General features: G+C 33.9%; 4 protein-coding genes and 2 non-coding genes across 10 annotated transcripts; 3 read left to right on the forward strand and 3 right to left on the reverse strand.

Annotated features, from left to right (window-relative positions):
* Nucleotides 1–366: 366 nt before the first annotated feature.
* On the forward strand, nt 367–527 carry LOC114195712 (U1 spliceosomal RNA). Its single transcript, XR_003606545.1, has one exon. It is a non-coding gene; the product is annotated as a U1 spliceosomal RNA (small nuclear RNA).
* Nucleotides 528–1,253: 726 nt separating this feature from the next.
* Nucleotides 1,254–1,325, forward strand: TRNAE-UUC (transfer RNA glutamic acid (anticodon UUC)). The gene has a single exon. It is a non-coding gene; the product is annotated as a tRNA-Glu (tRNA).
* A 276-nt stretch (nt 1,326–1,601) lies between these two features.
* Nucleotides 1,602–6,106, reverse strand: LOC114195249 (GTP-binding protein, HflX). The gene is made up of 12 exons (XM_028085651.2): nt 5,683–6,106; nt 5,547–5,609; nt 5,373–5,462; nt 5,167–5,279; nt 4,320–4,388; nt 3,810–3,954; nt 3,673–3,728; nt 3,515–3,565; nt 3,336–3,390; nt 3,148–3,204; nt 2,552–2,671; nt 1,602–2,477 (listed from the first exon to the last, which is right to left on the reverse strand). The coding sequence occupies exons 1-12, from the start codon at nt 6,040–6,042 to the stop codon at nt 2,034–2,036; spliced, it is 1,623 nt and encodes a 540-aa protein (XP_027941452.1). The 5' UTR covers nt 6,043–6,106; the 3' UTR covers nt 1,602–2,033.
* Nucleotides 6,082–9,485, forward strand: LOC114193791 (protein PATRONUS 2-like). 4 transcript variants are annotated; one of them, XM_085665650.1, is made up of 5 exons: nt 6,082–6,100; nt 7,526–7,639; nt 7,858–8,109; nt 8,919–8,947; nt 9,131–9,485. In XM_085665650.1, exons 2-5 carry the CDS (start codon nt 7,573–7,575, stop codon nt 9,326–9,328), a joined length of 546 nt encoding a protein of 181 aa, XP_085521776.1. In that variant the 5' UTR covers nt 6,082–6,100; nt 7,526–7,572; the 3' UTR covers nt 9,329–9,485. The 4 variants fall into 4 exon arrangements, with proteins under 4 accessions (XP_085521776.1, XP_027939528.1, XP_027939529.1 ...); XM_028083727.2 differs by lacking the exon at nt 6,082–6,100 and adding an exon at nt 6,403–6,448; XM_028083728.2 differs by lacking the exon at nt 6,082–6,100 and adding an exon at nt 6,422–6,448 and having other exon boundaries at nt 6,677–7,639.
* Nucleotides 9,486–11,090: 1,605 nt separating this feature from the next.
* LOC114193407 (mitochondrial fission 1 protein A-like) lies at nt 11,091–12,879 on the reverse strand. Its single transcript, XM_028083186.2, has 5 exons — nt 12,610–12,879; nt 12,344–12,482; nt 12,118–12,239; nt 11,536–11,599; nt 11,091–11,403 (listed from the first exon to the last, which is right to left on the reverse strand). The coding sequence occupies exons 1-5, from the start codon at nt 12,709–12,711 to the stop codon at nt 11,318–11,320; spliced, it is 513 nt and encodes a 170-aa protein (XP_027938987.1). The 5' UTR covers nt 12,712–12,879; the 3' UTR covers nt 11,091–11,317.
* Nucleotides 12,880–13,541: 662 nt separating this feature from the next.
* Nucleotides 13,542–18,555, reverse strand: LOC114193406 (putative magnesium transporter NIPA6). 2 transcript variants are annotated; one of them, XM_028083184.2, is made up of 9 exons: nt 18,279–18,555; nt 18,121–18,177; nt 17,675–17,765; nt 17,409–17,569; nt 17,203–17,330; nt 16,778–16,915; nt 14,401–14,493; nt 14,174–14,294; nt 13,542–14,072 (listed from the first exon to the last, which is right to left on the reverse strand). In XM_028083184.2, exons 1-9 carry the CDS (start codon nt 18,406–18,408, stop codon nt 13,942–13,944), a joined length of 1,050 nt encoding a protein of 349 aa, XP_027938985.1. In that variant the 5' UTR covers nt 18,409–18,555; the 3' UTR covers nt 13,542–13,941. The 2 variants fall into 2 exon arrangements, with proteins under 2 accessions (XP_027938985.1, XP_027938986.1); XM_028083185.2 differs by having other exon boundaries at nt 17,675–17,794; nt 18,279–18,496.
* Between the last annotated feature and the right edge of the window lie 1,524 nt (nt 18,556–20,079).

Here is a 20,079-nt window from a genome sequence, read left to right on the forward strand (position 1 = left end):
AGGAGAAGGAAATAACTACTTACCAACATAATGAACTACACAATAAGTATGCACTGATGATTACTGTTTTAATTCCTCCAACTTGTTTCTCTCAGTCTCTCTTCGGGCTTCAATAGTAATCTTGAATTGAGTTCGTATTCTTCATGTTATTAATGCTAAATGAAAACTTTTTGATGCATCGGATGTAGAAGAATGAAATGAAAACTTCAGCTATTCTGATATGATTGCTAAAATGCTGTTTGGTTTTGGCTGGTAATACGATAGTTAAGGGTGTTATCGTGAGAAGAAATAGTCCCACATCGATAGATTGTATTGAAGTAGTGGAAGTGATGGGTTATAAAAGAAAGGCATATGGGAAGTAGCAACATACTTACCTGGACGGGGTCAATGGATGATCAAGAAGGTCTATGGCCTAGGCATGTGACTTCCATTGCACTTAGGAAGGGTGCTTGCCTAAGGTCTGCTCAAGTGGCAGAGCCTACGTCATAATTTGTGGCAGTGGGGGCCTGCGTTCGCGCGGCCCCTTCCATTTAAGTTTAAAGTTTTCTTACATGGTGCTGGTTTATTATAAATCTAGTGCAGTTAAAATATTTTTTAATTTTTTGATATGTTATATGTTACTAGTCTGCTTATGCTACCAGTGAAGTTAACTGCTTTTAATAGTTTACTGGTTATTTACATAGTTTAAAATTAGTATTTTGTGCTTTCTGAAGTGATGTTTTGAGTGTTGATATTCTATGTTTGTTTCGTTGTTTTGTACCCATTGATGAAATTAATACTGTACATGCATCTATCTATTATGAATTTTATTTCGTATACACTGTACATGATGTATTTTCAGTTGTTTTGTTACATGTTGTATTTTCAATTGTTTTGTTGAAATCGTTGAACGTTAAATGCTGTTTCTTATATTTTCATTTACTTTTGTGTTCATATACTGCTTGATAATTTCATTAAATGTTGAAATTTGTCTTGATATGCTGCTGATAACTTGTGTTCATATACTACTAGCCCTACTAGAGTATTAAATTTTGTGACATTAAATTAGGAGAGATTCGGTTTAACATTATACTCAGTATGTAGTTGGGCTGTTAGCTCATTTGTATATAATTCTAAGATTATCGGTTATTTTAATGTCAATTAATTTAATGAACGCATCAGCGTATTGATGATTTTTATCGTCAAATAACTTGATCCTGAATATCTGTATGTTTAACTATCAAGTAAATTAATAGTCAAAATTATAACAAAATTCCATTGTCGTCCAGCGGTTAGGATATCTGGCTTTCACCCAGGAGACCCGGGTTCGATTCCCGGCAATGGAAAATTGTTTTATATTTTCATTTTTGACATTTTTTTTTCTCCTTATTCCATCATTGTTATTTTTGCTTAAAATAATCCTATAATTGAGTTTTAATTATATTTTTGGTTCTTTTGTAGTGTCAATTCCTCTTTTACACCACAATTTACAGCATATATACTAATTTCATGAAAAAATAAACTTTATTGATATCTCACTTTCTTTTTTCTTGTTCCATCATTCTGATATTATTGCTTCAAATATACGTATAATTGAATTTTCAGCAGAGACAATAATGACATCGAGCTAACCAAACGGTGATAAGCAATGACGTTTACATCCGTGATTCTGTTGTGTACACAAAATTGTAGTGCAACAATCCTTTCAAATAAAATCTACTTTTAAAACAAATGAATGAAACTATGTAGTTATTTGTGTACACCACTATTCTGCTATTATTACTTCAATTATGCACCTATTTTCTTTTTTGGCAGGAAGTGTATAACATATGTAACTCATTACATCAACTTTATTTAATTTTGAAGTATTAAATTATCATCCATGGAAAGCTCATTAATGGCAGATAGCGGCAGAAGAAGTCCACATTAACATGAGCAGCTTCGAAGTACTTCATCTGGATTGTAGAGGCAATACTGTGTCCCTTGATCACAATTCACTACTTTTTGATGATGAAACTTGGACATGGCAAGGAAGCAAGGAAAGACTGTCCTATCTACTGTTCAACTGCTATGCCAGACTCCTGATTTTGGGGGGGCCTCCATTTTCGTTCATAGATGCTTCTTTCAACCACCTGTGCACCCTTATTATTCAGAACACTAAGTTTCTGATCTATCAATTCGAGCAATTCTTGCAACCCAACTCCTGTGATAGCAGATGTTTTCACATGTGGACCAGATGGTCCAATTGAGTTATCTTTGTCCAGATCACTGTGCTTTTCAATCGACTCATTTTGTCGGTCACCTTCATCGACTAAATCATCATATAACCAACCATCAGAATAGTCTTTTTCTTCCATGGTCTCAAAACCAACCTCCTTCATGCCTTCATTTTCTGCTAATAACTCAGATTTTACATCATCTTCTTCTACCTTGAAGTTGTCTTCATCTTCACCATCAAGATATTCATCAACGTCCATGCATTCTTCTTCCATATCAATCTGAACATTTTCAGAGATATACAGTCAACAGTTGTTTCTTGCAATTTTGTAAATGAGTTATATACTTGTATCACCTTGTTCCAAACTTCAATCATATTCTGAAGCTTCTCTTCTGACACTCCTATTTGTCGAAGAACTTGTAACACTGTTGTTCGATGCTCATCTAGATTGGGAGCACTCGAATCTACAACATGCTTCAAGGAACAATAAATTTAACAGTTGACCTGTCAATTACTAAATAAAATACTAAATTCTAAACAGTTGACTTTTGTAATTTTCAGAGCAATAGTTGCTATAAAGACAAAAAATGACTATAAAATGCACACTCATTCATACTGTACAGAAAGTAACAGTCCATGAAAAATAAAGAACAGCCAGAAGTATGAAGGCAAAAATACAATCTGCACTACAAGCATAAATCGACCATAAGGATATTTGTAGAATAAAAACTCATAATATGAAAATCTTCGATGCAATCACCAGCTTTTTATTACCGTTCATTTTTAATGTTTGCCTTTTATTTTTCTCCAATTTTAATTAAGGGATAAAAGAAGAAATTTGTGAAATTTTGAGACTGGTATCAGAAATAAAATCAGGCGAGATGCAAAACACTCTAAAATACCACTTCTGTTTTCATCTCAAGAAACTAAAAGGAATTGAAAAATCATACCACAAGCAGGTCTGCTTCCACCACTTCTTCTAGAGTTGCATGAAATGCTTCCACCAACTACAAAAATTAAAAGAGAGAAAAGGTTAAATTAGAATATTGTCACAGAAGAATGTCGAAGAATATTATTGATAAAAATAATCAGGGAACAGTTTCGCTGATACGACAATTTGCTCATGTTTCAAAATTACCTGTACAGGCAAGTCAGATATGAATCCCACTGTGTCACTGAAAAGCACTTTTTTTCTGAAAGAAGAAATTAAGAATTTAGGATAGTGAAGCATGTGTATTCAACACGACCGGCCAATGTAAAAATGGAGGGTACTGCAGCCAAGATTAGAAAGAAATGGTAAATTGCAGGTCAAATTACCCTGAAGGAAGAACTGCACTTCTTACTCTTGGATCAACTGTGGCAAACAATCTGCAATTCATGTAATGCTGTTAAGTATTTAAAGTGAAAATAATAGCGCTAAAAATTATATTAGAATTAGACGATTTAAGTGCACAAGGGTATGAAGGTGATTTTACCTACAGTCGCTATACAGATCACTGTCTGATAACTTACTTACTAATGTAGATTTTCCCTGATAAAAACATGTAGAAAGGTATAGAAATTATGATTCTAGTTAAAATAAGTACCTAATACAAATATCGAGACCACTTACAGCATTTGTATACCCAACAACAGCAACAGTGGCTAAGCCTTGTCCAGATGAACCTCCACGCCTCCTGCGACCAGCTCGCTGCAAAGCTCGGGTGCGGCGAACCTCTTCAATTTGAGATAATAAATAATTTCTCCTCTCCAGGATTCTAAAGGTATTTTACACTTTAGTGATTCAATTATGAACAACATAAAATCATCATATAAACTGTTAGATTTCACATCAACAAACAGATCATATTCCATACTCGTGATTTATATATCTAATGACACTCAGCGCGAGTGTGGTCAGCAGAATTGAACTTTAATTCAATGCAAGGTTAAAGTCACATAATTCACCCCTTTGAAATATTTGGATCAAGAAAATACAGCAACAATTTGCAATGGCGTAATGCAATGAGAAATTGAAAAATAACCATGCAAATAACACCAGGAAACCATGAGATTTACTGGGAAAACAAGAAATACATCCTTAAGAATATAGTATGCAAAAAAATTAATATGACAGTCATACCTTCGTCGCTGAAGCTGAAGTTCAGTTTCTCCAGCACCACTCATAAAACCTTGTCCCCCACTACCTCTCCTGAAATTGACAAGAATTGAATTTAGAAAATGTTACTCTAACTATCAATTTACTACTACAATAATACAATAGACTAGGCCAAAGGATACACAAATTCAGTGAACAAGTGCATACAAGTATATGTTCATAAATTAGTGGAAAGAAAAACTAAATTCAGTTTCAACCTTGTTCATACTTCGTAACAGCAAGGCATATAAAAAATTAAATAGGCATGAGTGGAAAAAATTGGAGATCTAAACAACATGTAAAATAGAAAAAGATAGATTCCCGTGAACAATTTAAGTTTTAAAAAGTCAAGTCATCATATAATAATATGCAAGAATGAGTCATGTTTAACTGAAGTAATATGTGCCTGTGCCTGATTATTGTTGTTGGATAACCCTCTGAAGGGACCACAGACAACTTCACCAAATTTGAGGAAGTGTTGTCCATAGCCAACATCACACTTATGAAATACGTAAAAATTCTGCCAGGCCCCAAATTTCTATAATCACTTATGCATGAAGAAAAAAAAAAACGGTCCAATTCAAAGTATATCATCGTTCTCAAAGAGCATAGCGAGAAATCCTAGGAGCATATCTGTAACACGTTCTTTCGAACAAACTCCATAAAATTGGTTGGAATTCGTTGAAAATCACAAGTTTGTGTAGGTCTCATCTCTTATTTGATAAGCATCTCTCATCATTTTGTAGTTCTTAATAAATGTTAAGCAACAATCGAGTGTGTTAGAGAGCATTGGCAGCACTCCTTACAGCAGAAAATAAAGAAACAAACTCACCCTCGAGCGCTAACAACTTCAGCTTCTCCAGAAGCACCAAACGTGTAGCGACCATCAGGGCCGCGAACACGAACAAGTCTGGTCTTCTTGTAGGACAGAGCAGCGAGTTCAGCCTGCACTCACAGATGCCAAACAACAAACAGTAACAATGCAACAAAACAATCAATCCTTTTCAACTCAAGAAGAGCACATCAAAGATAACCTACCTGAAGTTTCGCTTCCTTGGTAAACGCATGGGCATTGAAAATCTCAATGATAAGTCCCACACGGTCCAGCACGGGTTTCCCCCAAGCTCTCTGCCATATACGAAAACCTCAATCACCATTTCAATGCAACAAAATGCCTACAAAATCACGTCAAACCAAGCAATACATACTTACCTCAAGATTCCGTTGCTGAATCCCAGACAGTATCGCATTTACAAAAACTGCATCCACCTCATCCTGTAACACACGAGTTACACACTTCACAGTATTTTGAGATCGAATAACAGTCACACGAAACAGACAAGACAACCTTAGACTCCGCAGCAGCATTCACGTGACACTTGATGTTATCGACCGTTCCGTGGCCGAAATAGGAGTCGGCGCGTGGGACGCGGTTCTGAACGAGCACGTGAGGTGGCAACGGCTTGTCGAAGAAATCGGTGTGGAAATAGCCATCGCGCTGGTCCTCGAGGGAGTTTGCCAGGCACAGAGCTTCGTTCAGCTTCGCCTGCAACAGCTTCTCCGGCCGCACGCGCGGCTGAACCACCAGAAGCTTCGGAAGCCTCGCACGTGCACCCTCGCCTTCGCTCGTGTACAGCTTCTTGCAAGAGAGTGGGGTTTGGAACTTTCTAGAACATCCCCGCAGTGCAGAAGAGAAGCTTCTCAACATCTTTGTCTCTCCGTCTGAACTTGTTCTTCAACATTGGCTTAACCAGGAAGGGTTTTTGGTATGTGAAACTACCTTAGTGCCCTTCATAGAGTTAACTAAAATTATGATGTTTGTAGAAGAAAATAATTTGGCGGTTTTTTTATTTTATTAAATTCATAATTCATATTTCGGTAGAAGATAAAGCATTTAGTTGTGAAAGTGTAATTTGTCTATGTAAATAATTTTTTATCATTATAACGTGAAATTAGACAAATAAATATTTTAAAAGTGTATTTAATTTTTCCACTACACAATACTAGTTACACAATATATATATATATATATATATACTGTAGCGCGCTCTAACAAGAACTTCAAAAACAATAGGTGAGGTTGCTTTTCTTCTTCTTCCTCTCCATTCTCTCAGGTACTGTTGTGTTACATATTTTTATTTATTTTTCTTCATTTAACTGAATAATTAGTAAACCTAATTGCAAATATTGATCACTTTTCATTACTGCGTTTTTCACTTCGATTGCATCATCGCGTTCGTTGCTTTTAATTTGTGGCTTTTGGTGTTGCTATCGATCTCACTAATTGTCGCTTTTGCTTTTGGTCGCTGGTTTCTCAAATTTATTCGCAATTGATGCCGCAGGATCTCATTCACCATTCTTCCTGCGATTTTGGGCTAGTGCTATCGCTTCCGCTCTCCTTCTTTATATTTTGAATTTAATTTCTTTAATTTCTTTAATGTTTTTGTATTCAAGTTCTTTAATGATTTTGAATTTGAATTTATGTTGCTTGAGTTAGTGTACTTGATTCATACATGGAATTTCAAACCATACAAGTAAACCTAGAAACCTTATGGTGTTGACTATGGGAAAGAAAGTATTAGCAGTGGTATAGGTATTATGTTCCTTGGGAGTGATGTATTATTTATACTAAAATCGTTATTTTTTTTTTCACCACATTAAATGATTTAGTAAGAGTAATATGGTATTTTTTAATACTTTTTTTTTCTTTTAAACTCAGAAAAGTCAGATTTCTGCCTCCTCCATTGGAATGTTTTGGTGGGAAATTTGACTAAAAGTCATTCTCAGGAAATATGGTTTATTCAACATCTCTTTTTTCGAATTCTTGTTTTGTTCTCATTTCACCAAAGAACCCCTGCACTTATTTCAATTTGAAATTTGTATATAGGTCAATCTGTAACCATTGGGGCAATCTTCCTACGTTATGCAAATCTCTGCTACTGCTACTGATATTTTATCCCTGGTTTCATTTGAAAAAGTTATTCGAATTTGATGTTGGTGACATCGATCTAACTAGTCAGTGCTTGCTTGAGTCAAAAGACTTTCTTACCCTATTCAATTAAAAGAGATTTTCACAACTCATTCCTTTTAGATTCTTATGGCTAATTCTTTACTCCTTATGTGCGATATTGCATTGTTCACTCTCATGCGTTCATACTTTATGAACTTTATTTTTTAAGTTTGTGTTGCAGTGTCCAGTAACAAAGTCTTTGCTTTCTAAAAGAGGTGAATCAGGGTAATGGCTAAATTTGTTGCTCCTGGAAACTTGATGATCAAAGATGAAAACTTGGGAATTCATTCCAAAAGTAAGCCTTTTATGTTGCTTGTAACAACAATTCCCAACAAGTAGAGTGGATTCTATTGATTGTCATTATTACTTGATTACTGATGAAAAAGTTTTCAACGAATCAACTAGTTTAGAATTTGTCTTTACATTCTGTAACATTATTGGTGAAACATTTATCTTTTATTACACTCTTCTCTTACTATATTGGTTTTGTTTATTCTTTGTTTGCTTGGGTAGAGATTGTCAACTCGAAGAATTCTAAGACAGGTGGAAAGAAAGGTGGTTCAGGGATTGCAAGCCGAAAAGCTTTAAATGATATAACAAACAAAGCATCATTTCACCCTGAAACCTCAATTAAGAAAAATAATTTACATAAGGAAGATATTAATGTAAAGGAGGAAATGTTTTTGCATGATCACAAGAAATGCATTGAGGCTCAAAAAGCTGCAATGAGAAATTTCGATCTGGAGACAGTTCTTCCAAAAGATGGTAATCCTTCATACCTTGATTTTACTTCAGCATTCAATGGGTGAATGTATGTTGTCCTTTTAGAATTCAGAATTTTTTACTTTTTATTTTCAGTTACCTTCTAATTTTGATATCAACTACATCAATGTCTTTGGTTTTAACTTTAAACTTACAAGTAAACTGTTGTCTTGAGTTTTAGGATGAGATTGTATGTGCGATATATTGGCATCAGTACGTTCTTAAGTGAAGTAAATATTTTCTAGCTCTCTTGTATTAGAGAATACCAGAATAGTTGAATGGCCACCATAGAAGCCCTTTGGCACTACATAGTGGAATTTCTCAGATCTGCAGTTCCTTCGTCTATTGTGACCATTGTCGTTATTAAAGTTGCAGCATGTGTTTTGCATCCTCTTGTCATCTCTGACGAGCCTCCACCAATTGAACTTTCAAGTTCACATTATGCCCCAGTTTTTATGTATTTTATTTGCGTAACAACGTAACTTTTTAAACGTATATTTAGACTATTATGTGATTTCCACTGTATGCCTACTATCCACTGTATGATATAGCAAATTATCGGCTTTTTGCCATGTTCTGCAACTTTCAACCCATACACTATGAGAAATACAATGAAGATAGGGTTGGCACGAGGAACTTTTGACAAAAAATATTTCTTGTAAATTGAGTTCCCTTAAGATATATCCGAATAGATTCCTACTCAAACTTTTGGTGAATTAAATTTGGATGCCCCTCCCAGTCTATCATATTGATGGTTATTATTGTCATGAGATTATATTTATAAATTTCCTAACCGAATTTTATGTCTGCAGATTCCATGTTTATTCTAGAGCAGATAAAGGTATGACTATCTTTCTTTCACCCATTTTACTTTTAGGTCTGTTTTGGTTACATAGATAAGCTGAAAGGATACTTTGAGAACTACTTCACTGTCACACACACACACACAGCAGTTAGTAATCTATCACTAGAAGTTTATATAAATTTACGCATTTGTTTGATTACACTTTACTGTTATCTTTAGGTTCCTGAATCCCCTCGATGCTACCCGGAACCAGTAGAATTGCCAATGTCTGATTTTTCTGATTGGTTGGACTATTCGATGCAGTGGAGCTCTCCTCCATCATCTCCATTAGCATGGGACTCTCCACCATCACCCCTTGCATGGCAAAACAAAGCATTTGAATTTGTTCTGAAGGAAGAAATTGATGCCTGCGTGTAACCTAATATCTCTTCATGTAATACAACAAATGGAACCCCACCGTTTAAACCTCATATTTTTTAATTCTCTCCTCAACCTTGGAGAAAAATCAGTTTAAGAAGTTTTGTTCGACAAGTGAGGAAAAAAACAAAGATCAAGCCAATTCTTAGTTACCTGATTTTGGTGCTGAATAGAAAACAAAGAATACCATGGCCTATCAAAATTAAGTAAAAGCATAGACTAATGCTTATTTTTATTTATTATTTCACTTAAGAATGAAACTCTTTATAATTAAACACAACCAAATATGAAATAGTTGTTTCCTGTGAGGAGGAAGTTGCTGGGAATCTTCCTTCATTGAATTACCTTGTCCGGATAGGAAGTTGCCCATAAGTTTCTCCCATATAGTTTATTTTGTTTGAGTTACAAGTTTTTCTCCAGACACTATTGAATTATGTCCATTCAGTAAAAGGTGGTGCAAGACTTATCCTACAATTTTTATAATAAGAAAATTAGGTAACCTTGTATCAAGAAAATTAACTGCATACAAAATTTTCCATCTAAAACAAAAAACACGACACAACGATGATCACATTAATAAAATCAAAATATTAAAGAAAAAAATTATAAGAAAACGTTGGTTAAATTTTGTATATATTTCAGAAAATAAATAAATACTTCATACTGTATTTTGTTTCTTTGTTTTTAAAATTATCAATTAGGTCACTTTTTTTTAAAAAAAATGTAATAATTTAGTCTAATTATCTTGTTGATGTGTCCTTTTAATCATGTAACACATCACCAACCTACATTAACATATCAATAATACATTTGTTTCACCTTTTTAATCATGTTCGATAAAATCGACTAGGTTATTTCGTTTTTGTAAAATGCAACCTAATTAAAACTTTAAAAAATAATGGGATAGTGTTGAAAATAACTTAAATAGTAGACTTAGACTATTAGACCAAAGATGTAACAATATTATAAAAGGAAAGCTAAAACATGATAAATTCAGAAGATGAAAATATTTTTTCTAGCTAATTTTAACTTTTTGCATTTCAAAATACTTGCCCATTCAAAGCAATATTCGAAACTATAAATAGATACATGATACATTTATTCTTAATTGTTTAAAAAATAATTTCCAAGAAACTATTGTGGAATAATTTTAAAAACTAAGAAAATTAAAATGTTTTTAATCCTGTAAAATATCCTCTTTTTGGTTCTTACCACTTTCATATTATTTTATTTTAGTCCTTATAACATTGCATTCTTGTTCTTGTTCAAAAAATTTGTAAAACATTTGCTTTTAGACCTGTCGATTGTTTTTTTTTTTTTTGGAACAAATTTAAATAAACACAGATTAAAAACAAAATGACGAACATTTTATAGACAAAAAAAAAATTAAAACCATAAAAATAAATTTTACAAAAGATCAAAACAATTTTTCAGAGACAAAAAAAAATAAAGCAATACTTTGAAGACAAAATGCATTAAAAAAAATTGAAAAGATGGTCAAACACGCCTTATCTATCCTGAATGCCCTTAGAACTATATTTATAATCAATTTTAGCAAAGTATTCACTAATGTTGACTTAGCTAACTAACTTTAGATCGAATTGTTGCACAAAACTTGCTTTCATTCTGGTCATTCTTTATCTAGTTGAATGAGTGAAGCCTTCAACAAGGAACATCAAATTATGGATATACATTATCTAAAGAATGATTCAACGTGCAGGACTGCATTATAAGGGAGAGGGTATGGACAGAAACGAAAACATATAAAAAAAAGAGTAAATTATAACCATGACAATATTTTTTCAATGCCAAAACATGCAATAAATCTCTCAAAATCTCATCTAGCACTTAGATATCATATCCACCGCTTTGTACACATTATTGTTCACATGTTCTTTTTCATAAAAGTAGTAAGATGCAGCAAATTCCCAGTATGATATATGTTTGCCTCTTACATATCAGATTATGTGTTTGAGAGAAAGTATTCTGTCACTTTTTTCTAGACACAGCTGCTGCAATCCCACCTGCTATAAGTCCCACAGCAGTAGCAGCAATGCCTAAGCCAATTACACCATCTGCAATGAGAAAAAAAAAAAAAAAGTGTCATGGTTTCATCAGTGTCAAGATCAATCTGATTTCCTCTTGCATTGAAAAAAAAAAAATGCAGCACAAAATTATTAAGTAAATCATGAACGATTGAGGGTGACCTTTTGTGATCTTATCCTCGATTGCCTTCTTCAGTGTCACTGCCTGCCTCCAGTCGGGTGCAATCTAAGGAGAAAACACAACAAATTATCACGATGTCACATTAAACTATATAGATGCAAACATGTGCTGCATCATCATCAGTCATATCATATATAAAAAAATTTGATGATGCGCTTTGTCCTTGCTTGGAATCTGTTGTTGGATTTGGAGAGAGATGGCAAAAAACACCCAAAACTTAAAAATTGCAAGTGGTAAAACAATATTAGAAAACATGGTTAGGTGTTATGCTACGGACACAAGCCAAAAACAACCTCCTTCAGATGTAAAACGACACACAACCTCTCTCCCAGGCCAGTGACACTTGTTCTCCACACAAAAAAAGGTTAAATCATTATGCTGAATAATTATAATTTAACTCCTCTAATATGTGCAAAGATATGTGAAACTGATGCATAAGAAATTACAGAGGAGATTAAAATGTGAAGATTTAGATTCCTTACTTTATTCATACTTGCTTTAGAGAGGCCAAATCCAAAATAACACAGAGACAAACATAAATAAATGGATGGACAGACACATACCGTGAGGCACCTGTCAACAAGATCCCTACTCCTTGAATAGTCACCATTTCTAAAGTATCCAACAGCCAGAAGATAAAGCTTCTCCCTTTGCTGCAATGGCTCCTTTGTAGAAGGCAAAGATGCTGCCGTTTCCATGTACACACACGTGCATAAATACATAGATACATACATGTTATTTACTATCAATCAATACATACATACATAGGTTTATAATTGCATTGCATACCTTCAAGCATGGCTATCCCACGGTGCACATCTTGGGGATGTTTGGAGTGCACAAGAGCCCATGATAAACGCAATAGACAATCTTGCATCTGTTCATCAGAAGATAGTTTCTCTGCCTCCAATACCTCCTTTTCACACCCCTGCAAATGCATGCAATCTCAAACACTCAACACACAGAAACATATACATGTGTGATCGGTAACAAATTGAATGAATAATTGATGAACAAGTTTGAGATTCGGAATGGAAACCCTAAGAAATACATACAGAGACGATGTCAGAATCGCAATAGGGTAGATGGTCTTTGCCGGAGAAGAACTGACCCACCGAATCCATGATCATCCCTAGCTTCGCTTCAATCTTCGCCATCGAATTCAACGACCACCGAGTCCAACCCAATTCAACTCACTCTATTTGACTTCCAAAAACTCGCTCCCTCTTCAGATAAACTCAGACCAGACCATTTAGATTTCACGCGAACACCGCCTCCTTGATAGTACTATGTTACTCGCATAAATATATTATTATTATTATTTATTATAATATTAATAATAAATATTTCTTTTAATTAAACCAATTGTTATACATGCATTCTACAATAATGTATTTTTTATTGTCGCGTCTTGAAAACTTAAGAACGAAGTCTGGATATTGTCAGACACGTGTCTTGTGGGTCCAGAAAACAGCCCACTTGCTACAATTTCAAACCTCTTCACACATTAACGCATGAATCCAACTTCACTACTTCATCTATTATTGTTATTATTAATTCTTTTTTTCTTCGATCTAGATTTTTCTTTTAAAGATGTACATTAAGGTTTTGCGTTTACCTTCTAGAAAAGATAATGTTTATTATCATAATTATTTATTTTACACGCACAAGACAAGGACTAAAGAGTCGACTTGGGAAATTGCAAGGTGAGCTTCACTTCTTGGCTTCTTCGAACAAGTTTAAACCTTAATAAAAATGTTAGAAACACTATTTCCTGAAAATTCTTTTTTGGATCGAAAATTTGGATTAATAAGTGCTGGTTATGAAGAATGTGTTATTAACACTCCACTTATGCAAGTAAAAGATTGAGTTGAGAGTTTTCACAAACATGTTCATGTTTGTTCATGACAAACTACAATTCTGAAGAAAAATGTTTAGCTCCCTGTACATTTTCTTTACTTACAAGCCACAAATAACAACCAGAGTGTAAGCCAAATTGTCATACAAAATAAATAAATCAAATAAAAAATCTCCATACATAGATTTTCACAACCTATCTCTATCCCCACTCACTTTCTTGGTTCGTGTAAAGAGAGTCTCACATAAACTACTGATATGAATCTAATGACTACTTGTAGCAGATTAGTAACTTGGAAGAAGTGAACAAAACCAAACCATTCATGACACAAGATGTACATTATGTACCCTGCAAGGCTTCACAAAACTAAAATCTATGAGGATAAAAGAATGGCTTCACAAATCCCCCATCATTCTATGCTTTCATTGGTACCTGATGTTCTTCTCATTCAGATTCTTCACCCTTCACCCTTCACCCTTCACCCTTCACCCTTCACCCTACACCTAAATGAATTAAGATCTTTAACAATCTAATAGGATTCTTGCCTTCTTGAGCATAAATTACTGTCAAGTGATCCACTTTCCTCATCTTGCTTAAGTAAAAAGTCTGCATTTCCAGTATAAAGCCGGGTAGAGAGCGTAGGCGAGGAAGGGCCAGCACCTGCAATTGTTTCAACACAAATGCAAATATGAAAGATTATCATTCATCTGGTTAGTCTAGTGGCAGCAGAATTCAGCTGTGTGATCAAATTTACCACACACCTCTAAAAGAAGGGCATCTCTCAAAGTCCTTGGTTGTATGCAACAATACTGTTCCAGAGAGCACAACGATGAAGCCACAAATTTCTGATACTATAGTTCCACCACTTTGGCCGTCCCAATCCTGTAAGCATTACTTTTGAATGTAAATAGGTTCTTGTACAATTCATAGACAACGGAATCATCTTATACTGCATTCAGCATTAAAAGCCAAAACTAGTTGATTATACCTTAAACATTATTACACTGGCTAGTATTGTAAGTGTTGTGAACATGACATAGTATATAGGAGATACAACTGCTGTGTTGAAGGTGTCAAGAGCCTGGAACATTACAATCATGTCAGTGATGCATATAGTCGATTCATATTTTCAAATTAAGAACTTCATATACAATGCACAGAGCAAATTTGAATTATCTGTAATTGCTTTCTTTTTCAATTGAAGTTTAGCTGGACATCATTTTGAAATAAATTTAATTAAGAAATGAGAATAGAAAATGTAAAATATGTAATTGATCACTATGTCACTGGAAGGAGTTCTCAATACCAGTAGTTTAATAAAGTGAATGCCAGATTTTCAACAGTTAAATATTTGTTTCATTTCTAACTTCTAAAAGATCGTATCATTACATCAAGAAACAGCTCAGTCAAACTGATTAAGAAGCTAACAAAAGTAAAAATACAGAAACAAAGCCGCCTTAATCAGCCTAATGTTCTTCTGTATCCATCTCTTTTGTATATGAAATCATATAGTATTCAATACTAAAACTCAGAACTCAGAAGAGATCCATAATAAAATAGATGCCTAATTCCTGACCTTTTCTAAAATTTGAAACCTCGTGTCTATTGGAATTGATGCCTAAAATGGTAGTGAAGCCTCATACCATTAGTTACATTACATGAATCAATCAACGTCTCTAGGCTCTATTAAAAACTAAGTTTTCAGTACAATCTTTTAGAAGAATAATTTTCTTATTGGTTTTTAATACACTTCTCTTAACTATTTTCACTTTGGATCTTCTATAAGTCTGATGACACAAGAGCAAACCAACATAGGCAAGTTTCTGTCACACTATCCCTAATAGTTATTACAATAACTTTATCCTTAACCGCAAGACACCAAGAAAAACTATACTACTACATATGAAACCAATAAAAATGATTGAGAGGTCAATGATTTGTCCATAGACATCAATCAATATTTTCCATAGACATGAATCAATATTTATGATGCTTTATTTTGCTGCCTTTTGATTCATTTAACCAACTTGTAGTTCTCACTCCAACAATCCAACTTTCTTTCAGAAACACTAGATATAAACTAATATTGATATTCCATTACTGCTATATCAGATATATAAACCTAACCCAAGAAAATGAAAAATAAAGCTAGGTAATGGCTGAAGACTACCTCCTTACAAGATGAAACAATAGAAAACAAGCAAATAGCAGAAATTAGAGAACCCCTTTCCTGAGGAAGAACCAGCTTCCTCACCCAGGCTACCTAATATTGATACCATTCAATTCCAACACGCGTCATATAATCCTTCCCACTCTCCACCCTCTATCCTCTTGCCACTTGAAATTTTCTGCTATTCTTTCTCTCTCTCCTTCAACCACACCCCCATGTTTCATTCCTCCCCTCTTCTGCCTCCTGTGCAACATGTTTATTTATTCTTCCATAATCTCTCAGAACCATGTTCATGAGCCTAATTTCACATCCTTGCGACTACCATACCCCTATATATAGTTTGTAAGGCGTTTTCCTTCATATATAAAAACAAAATACAACTTCGCTGCATTCTTCATTTTTGAAACTTAGGCCCAATGATATCCTCCTCCATAGTAATGTTTCCCCATGTTTTCTGTTGAAAGGATTAGTGACAAAATAGGTCACGGAGGATGGTACCTCATACCTGGTACCTCACACCTGGTACCATGTTGAGAAGAAGGATTCCCAGAAGGAATATAATGAATTCCTTGTATCATGTATACACATAAATATTCTTTTTAATTATAAACAAAAAAGGAACGAAAATAATAGAAAAATAATTGGTAAGATATTTCCCTATCAAATCATATCATATATCCTTATTGATTGTAATTAAATAATTTATGTAACATATCAAATCATAGACATATAAATCATGAGACAAGCTTGTTACAAATATCATTAATGTGAAATCCTTCAAGAGATTTAGTAAACTAGTTAGTCCGCTGTTTGTGGAAGCTAAGAAAATAATGACAAAAGCTAGAAAATATTTTGTGAATGAAAATCACTTTGTCTTTGTCAAAGTAATAATCAATCTATAATATGTTTTATCTTTTCAAATAATAAATTTAACACTTAATAAATCTTTCTTTTACCCACCCCTTCGAGAAAGGAGCCGTTCTTGTGGAATACATATGGATCAAGACATCATAGATGCAACACAAAAAATAGAGAAGAGATCACTTTTCCTCATATATTAACATATTACAACGAGAAGGTATTATATTCCAGCTTAAGAATTTATCAAAGGTTTGAACTACCACCAACAGGTTATTGATAAAAATATGTGTACGACAAGGCCAGCATGACAATTTTGAGACATTAAGTAACAAACCTTATTAAGATAATTCATTTGCATGATGACACATATAGCCACAACTAACATAAAAAACCATGTCTCTGGGTAGATCAACTGATTTTTCCCTTCAAAAGTTAACTTCAAAGAAGTCCCGAGGGCCTTAACACTCATCACCTGCAAAATTATAGCAATCCAATGTAGATCAGCCTCAGTATTATTGTAGTGTTATACAACGCATAAAGTTTTCAGTAAATATCTTCAACCGCGATTATAGAAATAATTATGCAAGTAAAAAATATATAAAAAATCATATGGAAGCAGAAAGTCTATTTATGAAATTCATTATTAGAACACGGTAGTGAATATGCATGAAATCGTGTTCCTCGGACTCTATACTATGAAGTGTAGATCAATCATGAAACATAAAACCTAGCAGGAGAGAAAACATTGAATTTACTTACAGAGAGGGAACCCATCAACGAACAAATGCCAGTAAAAACTAGCACATTTGTATGCCCACATTTTGGTGCAAAATGGAAGACCAGAATGAAAACCAATACTATTACTGAGCCCACATATGCCAGAAAAGCTGCAAGCACGGAGAAGACCTTCGTAATCAAGGAGCTAATATGAATAACATTATTAAAAAAAGAAAGTGCATTCTAACCAGGTTGAGTAGCCATATCCCATATTTGCAGAACTGAATTAATGGGTGATTCCCTAGGGGCATGAATAACAATAATGATACTACCAGCAATGCACATTACACAGCCCAATATCCCAAGATGGTGTAGCTTCTCTTTCAGAATAATGTCAGCCAACACAGCACTGGAGAATACCATGCAAAGATCATTGAAGAAGCAACCATGTTGCCAATGATAGAAGTTAAAATCTCCTTAACTCCCAGTTGAGAAAGAAAACAAAGGGGAATACCTCACAATAATACTTAATGCGCCAAGAGGGGTAACTAGAACCGCCGGGGCAAACGCATATGCAACAAAATTTGCAACCTCTCCTACAATCACTGTACAATAAACCATACAGAAACAGATTCTGCAAGAAATCAGATAAATAAAAAAATGACCAAGACAAACAAATATTTACATCTAGCTAACAATAAAGCATGTAAAACATGAAATCCAGGTTCCACTATACAATGTAAAACAAGTTATCGTAACTTACCAGATTCAAAAATTTCATTAAAAATAAAATCCAATTAACTCCAGACAATTAATTGATAAAAGCAAACCAATTATTAATACAAGACAAAACCCATTAAGGTACAAGAAAATCTAGATTCTAGCACCCCCGTCCCGCCATGTTAAAAAACAAAGCTTTAAGCATTAAAAACCAAAATTAAAACAACACTGAAAGCTTACTTGTGATCATTCCCACCCACCAGAGTGGCTCCAAGAGATAATAATACCCACCAAAACCTACAAAATGACAGAGAAAACAAAATCATGCATAACCAAACACAAGCTTCCAAATAGAAATTCTAATTGTTACAGAAAAAAAAAATGAGAAATTCCCTCACCAGCCCTGACACCAGAAGCAGCTGCAGCTCTTCTGAGACCTTGCTTCTTAATGATGAAACTTGCCCCAATGAACCCACTTGACACCAAAGCCAGTATGAGACCTTTCAGATTCTCCTTGGACAGACCCATCACGAAAAATCGTGATTCTCTTCAGATTTTGAATCTCTTATTCGTCTTCGTCTTCTTCTTCTCTTCATGGATGAGACACGAGACAAACACGGTTCCTCAGATCATCATCATTACCTGTTTCATGATTGTGGCATGGAAAGCAGGAAAAGATAGAGTGCGAACTACCTCAAACTTATTATCCTACACCACCGTGAGGGCCCCACTTGTTATTTTTAACCCTTTTCTCTGTTTACGCATCTATTGCGGACAATAACGCTTACAATTTCTGACTTTCAATTCTCCTTCCGTCAATTCAAAGTCATTTAGTTAACCATATAAACTAATTCCAAAATATTAAGTATATATTTTACTATACTTTTTCTTAAATACATATTGTAATATTACTTCATTGGTAAATTGTTTAAAACTTCTAATCTTTACTATTTAACGAAAAATAATAAATAATGCTTTCTTTATGAAATTAATTGTGATGAAACTGTTTTCGTAATAGTATTTTGTACAGCTTAAATATTTTCACTCGAATCAAAGTTTTAGTTCAATGATTAATGCCAGTGAAAAAGGTTGAAAAACAAGTGGGACCCTTACAACCTGGTACAAGTTTGTGGTGGTACACGTCATCATTAAAATATAACTATGTTTTAAAAAATTACAAGTCGTGGCATTTATTTATAGAAAAATGGGTTAAAAAATATAAATAGTAGCGCGTGTTGAATTTTCTTGGGGGTTGAGTTCAACGGGTGCAACAGTGGTGTACATGAAGCGAGCGTGAGGAGGGGTGCATGGAATCGAAAGAAGAGTACACGTGTTGAGTTGTGAGGTGGCCAAGGTTGAAGAGGCACATGTGAGTGTATGAATGTATCCAAATGGAAGGTAGGGTCAACGTTTTGAATAGTGTGGACACGTGTTTGGTTTTGGGTGGTGGGTGAGGATTTCTTCTAAACGCATTACACCCTCTAACGTCGCACATCGTAGCACAATGTCGGCAACCAATTAAGGAAGTGAAATCCAATAATTTTAATTTTAACAACAATTTTTTTTTTAATTAAGGTGAAATGAAATTGGAAAAAGTGAGATCAACGTGTAATTAAGATTTTAGTAAGAAAAGAAATATTGATGTATTCGAAAAAAGAATATTGTTTAAATGGTTTGAAATGAATTTCACACCACTTTAAATCAATTTGAAAATAAAAGGAGTTTAAGTTTTAGAAGTTATTATACACTTGCTTTTTTTACCTCAGGCTTCACTTTCCCATGATCTTCTCCCCTTTTCTTCTTTTTCTTTTTTTTTTTCAACAGTTTTTGGAATTGCCTGAACTAATACAATTAAAATCGAATAATTTCAGGTTAGGTTCAATTCAATCTAATTTAACTGATTGAATCTTAAAATTGAACCAGATTAAACTAAACTCAGTTAAAGTTACTGATACCCAGATAAAGCTTTCGATTGTATTTCCAAACAAAAGAGTTGAAAATGGAGAAATATATTTAAATCCGGGAAAATAGCATTCATATAGAAGCAAGATTAGGAAAGAAGTAACAAATAATAATAATTTTTTTACAATAACCTTAACTTATTAAAAATATAATTATTTTGGTAGATTAGGTTTACTTACAAATACAAAATCATAATTTACGAAAATAACTTCAAACTTTAAGAAGAAAAAATCCGAC

Source organism: Vigna unguiculata, chromosome 8 (genome assembly GCF_037176805.1).
Source record: "Vigna unguiculata cultivar grain cowpea cultivar isolate G323 ecotype 2 chromosome 8, ASM3717680v1, whole genome shotgun sequence".
NCBI lineage: Eukaryota > Viridiplantae > Streptophyta > Magnoliopsida > Fabales > Fabaceae > Vigna > Vigna unguiculata.